Here is a 14,003-nt window from a genome sequence, read left to right as displayed (position 1 = left end):
TATTTACATTTGTAAATTTCCCTCTTGGCATTATATTAGCTGCATCTCACAACTTTTATTATGTGGTATTTTCATTATCATTCAGTTCAAAACATTTTCTAATTTTTCTTGTGATTTCTTCCTTGACACACAGGTTTTATAGAGGTATGTTCTTAAATTTCCAAATATTTGCTATATAAGAAGGGCATGCTTGGCAGAGAACAGTCAGGGAGCCTCTTGGGGTTACTGGAATCATTTGGTCAATTGCTGGACTCCTCAGGGCAGTGGTTCTGCAGTGGGTCCTGATGACTCTTGACTAACACTTAAGGTTCATCTTGTCAGTACTAGAGAGCAATGATGGGTTTTAAACAGGTTGGGACTGATCCTGGTAAGACGTGAAAGCTCTAAGAATAGTCTGTTATTGTAATTGTTACATGGAGGCTTTAGGAAACTCATCCTGGGGGGCTATGGGCGGTGGGGGGTGGGGGGGGGGCGGGCAGACGATAGACACTGGCATATCAGTATATAAGATACCTTTCCTTTGTCCAGGTGTTAGCGAAGCCCTTCTGATGGAAGTGTTTAGGAGAGGCAGGAATAGAGATTGTGCAGTGGAATGGTGGTGATGGAAGAGGGTGGAGTGGTAAGGAAGAGCGAGACATAGAGGAAAATGCTGATGCAGGTGTAGGAGTGTGATGTCTCCAGTGACAAGATGGGCATTCAGGAGGAAGAGCACATTTAGTGTACCTGAACAGGTTCTGCGAGACTCATCACAGAGACCAAGAGGGGTGTTAAGGCAGAGGAAATTTAAGTGTCAAATTCTACCAACAAGATAAGAAATGTTTGTTGAATTTGGCAACAAGGGAGTTTATATTGCCTGGTACATGTGTGTAAAGAATAGTATATCCACTATCGGCAGTTCCAAATAGATTGAAATTCAGCAATTAAAATCAACATTTTGTCAAACTATGAACCAAAATTGAATTCATATTGGCAGTTATAACCACTAAACTTTCAAAGTATTATATATATTTTCAAGCATGATTCTTGAGAATAGCTCTAACGTTTTGGGGAGGAGGTGGGGGGATAGGAAAACATCTTATTTCTGCTCTTGAGAGTCTTTGTTTAAATTCATCCTAACTGTTCTTGCCTCATGGTCTTGTGAGTATCTAAAGTGGACACATTCCACCAGCTAAGGGTTTGCAGTTTAGACAGGGGTAATACTCCCAGGCATGCTGGAAATAGTGACCTATTACTATCGAGAAGGGCCCTCTTTGACCCCTGAGATGGAGAGAATGGTGGACTCTGTCTCTGTGGGGAGAAGGTCAGATTAATCTGTAATTACCTTGGGGTTCCACATTTTTGGGCAAGAACTTCCTAGTTCTTAGTTTCTAGTCTTTTCCTCGATTAGACTCATAAATAAATAAGACTTTTAATCTTCTTATTACATATTGATCTAATAGAACCGCAAATTTGTCTTGAACATGACATGGTCATGTGTTCCTTCCTAAGTCATTAGTTTTTTTGGCTGTCAGTGGTTATCACCTTGGACCCATTTTCCTTTTGGAAAAGGTTTGACCTTCTCATTGTGAGTCCTTCTTGGGAGAGTTCCCTGGTGGCCTAGTGGTTAGGATTTTGGGCTTTCACCACCATGGCCCGGGTTCAGTCCCTGGTTGGGGAACTGAGATCTCACAAGCTGCGCGGTACAGCCAAAAATAAATAAATAAATCAATAAAAGAAAGCTTTAAGTCGTTCTTGATAATACGTAATCCTAACTACTAACAGGTTGTTAGTTGCTTGTCAAAACGGTCCAGCAAGAGTTCGTCTTGGTTCTGCTGGAAGATTTTTGTTCTCCACAATTGGACATATAAGAAGAGTGGAAGACTTTCCCCAGTTGTTAAGTGTTTTTTTTAATATATATAAATTTATTTATTTTATTTATTTTTATTTGTGGCTGTGTTGTGTCTTCGTTTCTGCGTGAAGGCTTTCTCTAGTTGCGGCTAGCGGGGGCTACTCTTCGTTGCAGTGCGCAGGTTTCTCTTGTTGCAGACACGGGCTCTAGGTGCGCAGGCTCAGTAGTTGAGACACATGGGCTTAGTTGCTCCGTGGCATGTGGGGTCTTCCCAAACCAGGGCTCGAACCCATGTGCCCTGCATTGGCAGGTGGATTCTTAACCACTGCGCTACCAGGGAAGTCCCCAGTTGTTAAGTGTTGACTTTAATAGATTCAGGATGGATTGCCAAGCTCTTCGAGCATAACTCAGTAATGCTGTGAATGCTCAGGTAGTTCGCTCCTGAGAAAGCTCAGCTGTTTGCACTCTGAGAATGACAGATTTTTATCTTTAATATTTATCTTTAATATTTTAATATCATACATGAGGTTTGTCTTGGCCCTCTTGCTGAGGGTGGTTTAAGTATTGCCCCACCCCCCTACAATCACCTGACGTCTCTTCCTCTGGGAGACTGCTGAGGGGGCAATGGTGAAGTCAGTTCTCTCTTGTGACCCAAATCAGGGAGGATGGGGCCTCTCTTCCGAGACTACCTTTTAGCATAAATTCTAGGTACTCTTCCTTTAACCCTGTGCTGCTCTTGCTCAGAGGGCCCTTTGGAACCTGATTTTCCTGTAGATCTTACCTGGTGTTCATTACTGGGCAAGGTGCCGTCATTCTGCATTTTCCTTCAGGTTCATAATGGATTAATTGAGGAAGAGTCCCTAATAGTTTATGATATACTATGAACATGATATGGGCAATCACAGCGCCTCCTGCAGAAGGCTGGTGGGAGGTGCATACAGCTGATGCACGTGCCTACTGCCTTGTATATATTGATGTATTCTTGGCTGTTGGCTTTGAAAGAATAGATTCACATCTATTCAGTTTTATAAAGTACTAGATGCATCCTCTCTTCACATTATCAGTCCTCACCAGAACTCAACTCTGCTGGAGTATTCTGAGTTGGTCATTAGTGGACTTGTAGTCATCAGTAAAATTTTCAGTTTCAGCAGATAGCTGTGTTGTTTTCATAGATAGATGGGCTGCATCTGGTGTGCTAATTCTGAGACTTTGTTGTTGCTGTTAGTGCTGTTGAGATCAAGGGATCAGACCAGATATGGTGTTAAAATTCTATTTCTTCAGGAAGATCAAGAAATTTCATTTTGGGAATTCCCTGGTTGTCCAGTGGTTAGGACTCTGTGTTTCCACTGCAGGCGGCACGGGTTCGATCCCTGGTCAGGGAACTAAGATCCCGCATGCTGTGCGGCCAAAAAAAAAGAAAAGAAATTTCATTTTGAAAATTCATAAACTAAAGACATAATGTCATTTAATGATCAGCATGTGTCCAGTCCAGTTCTGGGCTCTGTGGATCTGTGAGAGGCAGCCTGACCCCTGTTCTTAGCCAACAGGTTCCTCTAAGCCATCTGTGGTGATAAGGGAAGGTGGCTGCTGGACATAGCCAGGACTCCTCTGTGTTTCCTGAGTGGCTCAGTGCCTTTGAGATGACTTGGTAGCCACTTCACAATGAGACATTTAGAAGTCAGGACAGAAAACAGTGGGTGCATGGCCGACTGGGCCCCACTATATAAGAGACGATGGAAAAGGTTCCAGCAAGGAGCTCATTTAAACCAGTATCATTTTGTGAATTCCCTGGCAGTCCAGTGGTTAAGACTCAGTGCTCTCCTGCAGTTCTTATCTGTGCACCAGGCATGTACCACCTTATAGGTCCTTGGTTGCTCCTGTATGAAAACTCAGTCCAGTGAGCAGAGTACCAAGGTTCTGTGTGTTCTCTTGGCTCCCTAGGTTGAAGTGTGCTCCTTGTTTTTCCTTGATTCAGTAGCACCCTCGTGTTTTGCAGTGCTCTCTCTGGGTAGCCTTATCTAGGCCTCCAAACACATCCTAATCTTCTGACCCCCCAGCCGGATTAGAAGATTAGGCCCCCTGGTGGTCCAGTGGTTAGGATTCTGTGTTTCACTGCTGGGGGCCTGAGTCCAATTCCTGGTCAGGGAACTAAGATCTCACAAGCCTCACGGCCAAAAAAAAAAAAGATTAGGCCCCCACCCAAGTCTTGATGTTCAGGGTTCTGTTTTGTAACTAGCTTACTTTCTTATTAACATTAAAATTAATATATGAACTACTTTCTGCGTCAGTAAACTTAGCTATGCAACATCCTTTTCAGGGACTGCATATCCTGTATCATTTCCTCAGAAAAAATTTTACAGAGGTAGAATTGCTAGCTCAGTGCACCTTCTGAGGCTCTTTGATAGCCATAACCGCTGTGCTTTAAAGGAGAATGTAGGGGCCAGAAAGGCTGCCCACGGACTTCTAAATTCTCCTTGCAATTAGGGCTCATTAGTTGCTGGGAATTCAGAGATTTTAAACAGGGGTGTTTTTTGTTTGTTTTGTTTTTCTGGGTTTATACAAGAAGTCCAAGCCTGAGGTTTTCTGCAAGTAACAGGCCTAACTAGAGGTGCACTTACCATGTATGGCCTCCTACAGCAGCTTGAGGAAACAAATCACATTAGGGAACCTAACAGCTCTTTTGCTTAAATTGGATGCTGGGTCGTTATATACTGTAGATAGGATGGTTTCGCATAAGTTTCAAATCAAACTAATTTCTTTGAAGGGTCATTAATGAAAACAAAGATCGAAAAATCAAGAGATCCAGGAAATCACTAAGACTATAAGAGTCTGAACTTAAAAGATGAAACAGGGAACCAAGAGGAAGAATTTGAAAGTCAAGCCTGGGCCTGCAATAGAGATGAATGTATGCATTTCTCAAAATGCAGAGCACTCTGAAAGAAACTACGTTATAATTTGATTTCTTTTTTTTTTCTTTCTAGGTATCTCATTCAGTTGCTAAACTTATATTAGTTAATTTCCACTGGCAAGTCGCAGAGATAATGGACAGGTAAGGTGTCTGGGGGAGGAAGAGATGGCATCGCCCATAGCTCCTCTCTCTGCCTACCCGCCCAGTGATGATTATTGTTTATGTTTTGGAGAATATCCTTACAGTGTGCAGATTATATTTTTAAAACACTGGATCATAGTGTATAGCCTTTTTTCTCTCAGTGTATGGTGAACATTTTCCCATGTTTTCAGCATATTCTTTCTACCCCAGTTTTAATGCTGGCACAGTATTTTATTATATAGATGTTCCGTACTTTTCCAAACCCCTGTTGTTGTACAGTGAAGTTAGGTCAAATTTTTTATGCCATTGTTAATTTTTAATCAGTGCCCTTCTAGATAACACTTGACAGTATCTCCAGTTATTTCTTTCAGACACATCAAGTGAGGAATACATCATGACATAGTGCGTGTTACCTTCAGAGAAAAGGTCAGCTAGTTTACCCTGCACCTCCAGAACCAGAGCCCTTGAGGCACACAGCTTGGAGTCTCAGGTGTCCTGGAAGTTGTCAGGAGGAGGGGTTCCTCCTCCTCATGCATCCTCTAGGGGGATTCCTCTAAGAGGCATGTGCTTCTGTCTAGCTCAGGGTTTCTCATCCTAAGCACTGTTGATGTGTTGGGCTAGATAACTCTTTGTTGTGAAGGGACTGTTCTGTGAATTGTAGGAGGTTTGGAAGAATCTCCGGGGTCTACCTACTAGAAGTCCTTAAATCAAAAATGCCTCCGGACTGCCAGATAACTCCTGGAGAACAAAATTGCCCCTGCTGAGCAGTGCACTGGTCACTACCCCTGCTCTTTCACACCACAGTGAGTCTTCTTTCTCTGTATGGTGTGATTCTGTTCATTGGCAGAGGAAGATCATTATGCCTTTCCTTCTCTAGGCTAAGAAGACCAAACTAGCTGGAGCAGCTCAGCCTGATCAGGAAAGAGCAAATGCATTCCTGGTTCACTAACTGCACTCTCACTCTCTATACTGAAGAGCTGAATACATTTAGGTAGACTTCCAGATGAACTTCCCTGTCTGCACTGCTATCCAAAACTCTGGAACCACATAGGTTCCGGTAATGGGTATCTAGCACTGTCCAAACTCTCTAGCCTAACTTGGGGATGGAGACAATTTGGATAGCTATAAAGATATTAAGAATAGTAGTGTGAGAACTAGGAATAAAAATTGAAGTAGGCATTCTGACTAGGCGGAGTAAGGAAATCATGTATATGAGATGTAGTTCTTCCCTGCTCAGATTCCTGGTGTCTTGGTAATGTGATTACCTGGACTTTGTGTGACACTTTTATTGCCACATGATAACTGTTTTTATTTTTAAAAGTATTTATGCCATAGCTCATTCCAGAAAGGAATTAAATTTTTATTATGAAATTTTTTTTTCCAAAAATGTGTGAGTGCGCACTCACATTCATATGTGTGATGTATATAGGTTTTAAAGACAAATAAAGCAAACAAGAAACTCTCTGACCTTTACTCAGAGGCCTCTGATGGCAATCCCTGCCTGGCTACAATCCCTTCCTTCTCCAGGGTGACCAGTACCTTGAATTCAGTATTGATCATTTTCTTATTTATTCTTAAATTATATATCTTTTAGTTTTGTATGTTTTTAGAACTTTACAGACATGGAATCATATCATATGTATTCTTCAACTTTTTAAATAAACAAGGTTGAACATCATGACATCTTATCCATCCTCCTGTCAAAAACTATTTGTGAGTTTTTAGTTTTTTGCTGTTAAAAATAATGCAACTCTGAAAACTCTTGTACATGACTTACAGTGTCACATAATTTTTCTAGGGTTAAGTACAGAAAGTGAATTGCTGGGCTGTAGGGTATGTGTTACTTCAGCTTTACTAGATAACGCCAAAATGTTTTCCAAAGTGATTGTACCATGTTATATACCCACTAGTGGTGTATGAGTGTCAGAATTAAAGTTTTACAGTCTGGTGGGTGTAAATGGCATCTGGTTGTTTTTAATTTCAATGTCCAGATTATTAAGGAGGTTGATCATTTTTTCCTATGTGATTTGTGCTTCCTCTTCTGTGAAATACCTATTAGGTCTTTTGCCCATTTTTCTAATTGTTGTTTTTCATTTCAAAGGGACGTTTAGGAGTTTTTGTTTTGTTTATTCTGAATATCAGTTCTTTACCAGTTGTATATGTATTGAATTATCTTTCAGTTTATAGCTTGGCTTTTCACTTTATCTTGTCTTCTGATGAACTGAAGTTCTTTTGGCTTGCGGGATCTCAGTTCCCTGACCAGGGATTGAACCTGGGCTATAGCAGTGAAAGCCCAGAATCCTGACCACTAGGCCACCAGGGAATTCCCTGAACTGAAGTTCTTAAATGTAGCATACAGAGTTTTCCTTTATGCTTTGCTTTTTCTGTGTCTTTAAGATGTCCTTTCCTATTCTGAAGACATAGAGATATTTGCTTGTAATTCCAGAAAGGGACTTAAAGCAGATATGGTCCTTCATAAGTATTTTTCTTATAGTTCAGTGCCTTTAAGACAGAGTTGTTATTCTTATACCAATTGAGAGCTAAAAAAATTGAAAAAGCAGAAAGTATTTGTAGTAAGGTGAAAAGCAAGCTTGGTTTTGCGAGAAGATAGTTAAAAGACAAAGATACTTTAGTGTGACTGCAACACATGTTGGTCTATCCTGTTTTTGTTCAGAAGTAAAACTATTTGTCTTCAGGTTCTGATTCCCTTTATTTCTGCTTTTTGTTTTGTAGATACAAGTCTAATTCTGCTCAACTGCTCGTTGAGGCTCGAGTTCAGCCCAATCCGTCGAAACATGTGAGTGTCTCCTCCTTGAATAAGGCTTCTCCTGTTGCCCGTGGCTCTTTCTGTGGCTCACATTGTTATTGAGAACCATCTTGCCTTGTTTATAGTGCAATATGCCCATGATATTTGTTCCAGCATAGGCCTAAATCTTCCATTTCCATTATAGTTTGGAAATTTTCCTCATAGATGAGGAGTGAATCATTGCCTGCCCTCTCCAGCCTCACCTTTTTCCTTGCACTTACATACAGCCTGTACTCTATTCCTGCTGTGTTCTTGGTGTTCCCACTCACCACATGCCTCTTTGACTCTGCTTGTGCCTTCCCTGGTCTGGAATGTCCAGATTCTGTCCCCATCTCTGCTTGTGGAAATGGAACTCATCTTTAGAGACCCACATCCAAGCCATCTCTCACAAAACCTATCTCCTGGGACCACTCCCCTCCAAACTCCTCTAATTATATCTTTAAACCTTTACGTGTATGTTGTAGTAATTCACTCATATCTTTTCAGCTCCCCTACTAGACTGTAAGTGCTTTTTAAGTTTAGGAATCAATGTATAGCAATTTCCTCTGTATCTGTGAGTTCAGTCAGCATTTGTCAAATGAATGAGGGCCATGTTAAAAGCACTCTCAGGAGGGAGAATTGGGGCTCAGATCACCACATAACTTCTGCAGTCTCTTAGGAGAAAATTTCTAGGAGCATACTGGACAAACATAAGAATACGGTCCTTTTCCTCAAGTTATATTTTGTATTCCCAGTAAACTAACAAGAACCTAATGTTAAACATGTAGTAGACTTTTTCATTGGTTAGTGTTTTTGGCTGGGGTCCCCAGATTGTCTTTGCCAGTTTGTGTAGCATGGTATATGGACTCTGGAGTTTAAGCTTTACAGTTATTTGCCCACAAACTAGAAGAGTTTCTTCCCTTGTAGAAGCCTTCCTCATCTCTCTAAATTAATTGTATGTGACATCTCTTTGGTATGTTAAGGATGAATTGTAACTTGGTAAAAACTGTAATACTGTGTGTTTTGGACATATTGATATGGGAAAACCACTGTCTTTGACAAGTAAAACTGCATTGTGGGCTGTTAGAGGCTCACACTCAGCCTCTAAGCACCTATATGGCTGGGTTTGTAGTACTTGTTGAGGAGTAACTCTGTGCTGTGCTGAATGAGGGCAGTTTACAAAAGAAATAGCCTCTGAAAGAAGGTGGATTGAATGACCTCTAAGGACCTTGACAATTCTGAAATCCTGGTCTTTTCAGCCTGACATTATAAACTACTGTTAGTTCTCATTTCCATCTTCTCTCTGCCTCTCTAAATCCTAGTGATTCATCAAGCCTAGTTCAGTTACCACCTCCTTCAGAAAGCCTTCCTGATAATATGCTTTCTCCTCAAAACTGGAACTCGCAGAGTGCACACATTGCAGTTGAGTTCTGACACTTGTTGCAGGGTCAGAATTGCCTTCCATGGCTCATATCACTCTGCCTCTCCCCAGGTCCCCACAACCCATCCCCCTCACCACTGCGCAGTGTGTATGCAGTTTGTGCGGAAGGAAAACCTACTGTCTCTGGCCTGTCAGCACCAGTTTTGCCGCAGCTGCTGGGAGCAACACTGCTCAGTACTTGTCAAGGACGGCGTGGGTGTGGGTGAGTCTGCCATAGGATTTATAAAAGGCTGGCATGAAGTATTTAGCTTCAGCTCTGCCCTTTCAGGTTCTCAGGTCAACTGAGTGTTTTCTTGTGAGCCTAATTGAAGTTTTTATTGTCAGAACCATTGGTTTCCAAACACATCTGTCTGAACAATGGCAAAGTTTAAACCTGAGCAGAATGAGAGAGTTAAGGCTAATGTTTGGGCATATATGTAAATGTTGGTGTGAATGCAAGGCTACCTTCTCTTGCCTTTTGGGAGAACTGTCCTTTAAGCTGCCTACCGTATCTATCTTGATTCTCAGAGTGGCAGCCATAACTCAGAAACACCTAGAGAGTTTGCTGTTATTTAGGAAATACAAGCACAAATCAAACTTGATGATCAGTTAAAGGAATATTTAACTATGACTTGATATTTGAAACTAAATTAGCATTACTTTAATTGTGTCTGCAAAATCTCATTGTATTGACGGTAATCACATGCACGTAATATTAAACATCACAAAACTAAATTGTTAGTTAATAACCCTATAGGATTTTTTAAACAGTTTTGTTTTTTATTGCTGCTATTTGTGATATATATGATTTAATTTGTTTTGTTTTTGTTGTTTTGTTTTTTTTGGTGGCTCTGTGCGGCTTACGGGATCTTAGTTCCCCGACCAGGGATCGAACCCGGGGCTCTGGCAGTGAGAATGCCGAGTCCTGACCACTGGACCATCAGGGAATTCCCTATCCTATTTAATTTGGAATAATATTTTAGTTGCATCACTGTGCAAATATATTAATTTCTCTCTTCTTTGAATAAATTCTGATGCTTTAGGGGTTCCTTACGTAGAATCTGAATTTGTTGGTTGAACTCAGCAAATATATTATCGTTGTGTCTTCTGCAATACAGTTGTCCATCAGGTTGTCTTTGTTCAACAGGTGTCTCTTGCATGGCTCAGGACTGCCCGCTTCGAACACCAGAGGACTTCGTGTTTCCATTGCTGCCCAATGAAGAATTGAGAGACAAATACAGACGCTACCTCTTCAGGGACTATGTGGAGGTATGCCCAGCCCCTGTTGTGCCCTCTGTCTTCCTGGGCCTGCTTTTCATCAGATGCTCACCAGTTACTTTATAGAGTAGGCTGCCAGTAGATGCTTTCGTTTGAAGAAAGAGCTCCACGGCTTTAAAACAGGTTGAAAACTACTAGAGTGCTAGTGAATCCCAGGTCTGTTGCTTCCTTATTATGTATCCCTTGACCCATTATTTTACCTCTCTGAGCCTTGGTTTTCTCTTGTAGAATGGTCAGGCATCCCCACCTTATACAAAGCTGCTTAAACAAGCTATTGTATGTCAGGGGATAAACATGAGTCAGGCATATCTCAGGAGTTGCTGTTCTGTTCAGTTCACTGTGTGATTCAGCACAAAGAAGAGGTGTTGCTTTTTGGGCAATTTGAAAACTTGTTCAGGTTTTCAGCATGGTCAGTTTTGGAGTCCTTCCCCTCTATTGCACTACCTGTTCAGGCTTGTTGGGTCCATGCAGCATAATTTTCATCTTTGTCTTTCATGCCTAAGTTTATTGGATTGATTAATGGTCTGGGTCGTCTCATGCACATGCCACAGGAAAAGCAATGCCTTGTTCCTTGTGCTGTTTGCTGCCTTTGGTAGATGCCTGAGGGTCGTTGAGCCCCTCAGAGTCTTATGCACAGCTGAGTGGTCTGTGTTCCTTTCCAGCCCTGGTCCCTATGCCCTTTCATTTCAGAGACACACTTCTGTATTCCATTTTGTCATCTAATCTTAGAGCACTCTAGTGAGTTGCTTGCTACCTAGTTTAAGCTAAGCATTCAAAGGTCATTTTCAGGGATCTCCCTGGTGGTCCAGTGGTTAAGAATCTGCCTTCCAATGCAGGGGATTCGGGTTCGATCCCTGGTTAGGGAACTAAGATCCCACATGCCGCGGGGCAACTAAGCCTGCGTGCTCTAGAGCCTGTGTGCCACAACTAGAGAGAAGCCCACAGGCCGCAACGAAGAGCCCACGCACCACAACAAAAGATCCCACATGCCACAGTGAAGATCCCATGTGCCGCAACTAAGACCCAACTCAGCCAAATAAATAAATATTAAAAACAAGCAAACAAACAGAGGTCATTTGCACTACCTGCCTAATGTCTGGTCTTCACGACATCCATCTTGAATTCCTGTAGCCCCTTGATACAGGTCATCAGCTGGAAGAACAGAAGGCGTTTGAGTACTCAGGGAGGTCTAATTTGGAGGCACCAACTAGGGGATGTCCTCATTACTCCCCCCCCTTGGTGTTTTCACAGAGTCACTACCAGCTCCAGCTGTGCCCTGGTGCAGACTGCCCCATGGTTATCCGGGTACAGGAGCCCAGAGCTCGCCGAGTACAGTGCAATCGGTGCAACGAGGTCTTCTGGTAAGAGTGAGGTGTGGGTGCTGAGCAGCCCTGGGCTTGTGCCTTCTCCTGCTCTAAAGCATCACTGCTGTTGCTCTTGTGAGGATGGGGCTGGGAGAGGCAGGGTTGTTGAGCCAGAAGAGCAGCTCTGTTCCACGTGGGCAGGGTTTGTACCTAGCATCTCATATTCCATGAGATGTTTGATAATAGTCAGTCTGGAGACAAGAAAGGGGCACAGATTCTTGGGGAATGTGCTGTGGTTTATGCTGCTGAGACTCATGGCCCAGAGACTGCGTGTCTGTATGGGTGTGTATCTACCTGCACAGATAATTCACATACTGCTGTATTTGAAAGCAACAACCATCAACGTTTTAATCTTTCTCTCTCTTGGCCTTTCTGCTAATTTTATAACACTATAATCCATAAATGTGTTTATATTTACCTGGGGTTTACTCTATTCAGTAGACATGATGGGAATAGCTAAAGTATACTGAAGGCTTACCAGAGGAAATGGTCTGTCCTGATGATTTTACCTTCATTATCACAACAACTGTGTATGATTGTACTGTTGTTACTCTTATGTTATAGGTGAGGAAATTGAGGTGCAAGGTAATGGCAGAGCCATAATTTAGGTCCAGACCTGTCCCCAATTCACGCCTCCCTGGAAAATTCATGGTGGGGCTTCAGAGAAAATATGTAGAAAATGTGGTATGTGTGCATATGTGCCTGCCTTTCAAGATGTTATTGAGGGAGTCTGTGATTCACCAAAGGTTAAGAACCACTAATGTGGTTGCTTTCCATCCTTTGTGTCCTGCGTTATGAACTTCTTTTCCCTGGGACATGTGTTAGGCTACCTGCCTGAGAGCCTTTATCCATAAAGTTGTGTTGGCTTGGACAAAAGGGAAATTAAAAACATGGGAGCCTGGCCTGATGAATGTTGGAGTGTTTTTCTTTTCTGATTTTAAGTTTCAAGCATTGTCAGATGTATCATGCCCCCTACAGATTGCACAAGTGCTGGCCTTATGCATCCTGTGTGCACATCTGACTTGGAGATAAGCCAAGGCTCCCAGAACTGGATCTCATTCCTGCCTTGGGCCTGAGTTGAGGTATCTTCTCAGAATGCATCCCCGTGCCCTTTGGGAAGCTGAATTCTGAATTTGATATCCTGTCAGGAAGGATTGACACCACATAAGATATTTAAAACATTTCATTTGGGTTGATTGAGAGAAATTCACACAGTACTTCGGTATAATCCTGGGTAAGAAAAGGTCTCAGATGCCTTGATAGGTGACGTTACCTCTTTGAAAAGCTCTAATTCAGGATCTGTTGGCTTGGACAGAAGGAAAATGAAAAACACAGGATCTGACCTAACGATTATCTTTTCTGGTTTTAAGTTTCAAGTGTCGTCAGATGTATCACGCCCCCACAGACTGCGCCACAATTCGGAAATGGCTCACGAAGTGTGCAGACGACTCTGAAACAGCCAACTACATTAGTGCTCACACTAAAGACGTAAGGACTGTATCTTACCTGTCATGGATCTGCCCTCCTTAGTGCTGCCCAGGGCCTTGCCCAGGAGATGTACCATCCGAGAGCAGAACAGGGCTCTTGATGGAGGCTCTTGATCAGGGCCTCAGGGCTCTTGATGGAGGCTGCCCAGACCTGGCAGAGTTTGTAGCAATTTATCATAGTATGCACCGAGTGCATTTATTTTAATAAATTGCTGAAATGCTTGGAGAAGTTTGACCCTTAGGAAAACTAATTAGAAGAAGACTAGGTTTTATTGAATGCCTCCCAAGCTTTAACAGCCCTGGGAGGGAGGTAGTTGATAGCCACACGTAATAAATAGCAGAACTCTAATGCAAGCCCAGGCCTGCCCAGTTCTCATTCTGGAAACTTCCCATGGGAAAGCATGGCCTGTAGCCCCTTGAGTTCTGCATGACTCAGCACTCAAGGCTGTACCCTGTGCCAGTCACACGCTGAGTTGATGCACCCACAAGCACAGCTGTGACCATGACATCATTAAGCATAGTCCTTTTCATGGCGGTGGAAGAGCACAGCATCAGACTGATCTCTGCATTGCTGCCTGGGGTTGCTGGCATCTCTCAAATGAGAGCGAGCTTTAGAGGTTATTTCCTTGGCCTCTCCGGGAAGCAGAAGTTCAGGCAAGCTGATGAGAACTTAGTCCAGTGTGGCAGCTCTTATGCTGCTTTGGCATTCCTCCCAAGCAGGCAAGCTCTCTACTGACTCAGCTTGTGCTTAATCTGAGCGGCCTCGTGGCAGGGACAGATGGTGCTTGGAGT

General features: G+C 42.6%; 1 protein-coding gene and 1 long non-coding RNA gene across 2 annotated transcripts in view; one reads left to right on the top strand and one right to left on the bottom strand.

The window, feature by feature from the left end:
- Nucleotides 1-14,003, top strand: part of ARIH2 (ariadne RBR E3 ubiquitin protein ligase 2) — a 49,711-nt gene that overhangs the window by 28,288 nt on the left and 7,420 nt on the right. Inside the window, 6 exon segments of the mRNA XM_082344974.1 lie at nucleotides 4,810-4,877; nucleotides 7,611-7,674; nucleotides 9,155-9,305; nucleotides 10,230-10,351; nucleotides 11,612-11,721; nucleotides 13,095-13,212. Coding sequence (XP_082201100.1) covers nucleotides 4,810-4,877; nucleotides 7,611-7,674; nucleotides 9,155-9,305; nucleotides 10,230-10,351; nucleotides 11,612-11,721; nucleotides 13,095-13,212 — 633 coding nt within the window.
- LOC309607010 lies at nucleotides 487-13,863 on the bottom strand. The gene is made up of 3 exons (XR_014232183.1): nucleotides 13,231-13,863; nucleotides 11,446-11,512; nucleotides 487-3,225 (listed from the first exon to the last, which is right to left on the bottom strand). It is a non-coding gene; the product is annotated as an uncharacterized lncRNA (long non-coding RNA).

This window comes from Balaenoptera borealis (genome assembly GCF_965194805.1).
Source record: "Balaenoptera borealis genome assembly, chromosome: 12".
In the NCBI taxonomy this organism is placed as follows: domain Eukaryota; kingdom Metazoa; phylum Chordata; class Mammalia; order Artiodactyla; family Balaenopteridae; genus Balaenoptera; species Balaenoptera borealis.
Note: the sequence above shows the minus strand (reverse complement) of the source record. Positions and strands in the feature narration are given on the sequence as shown.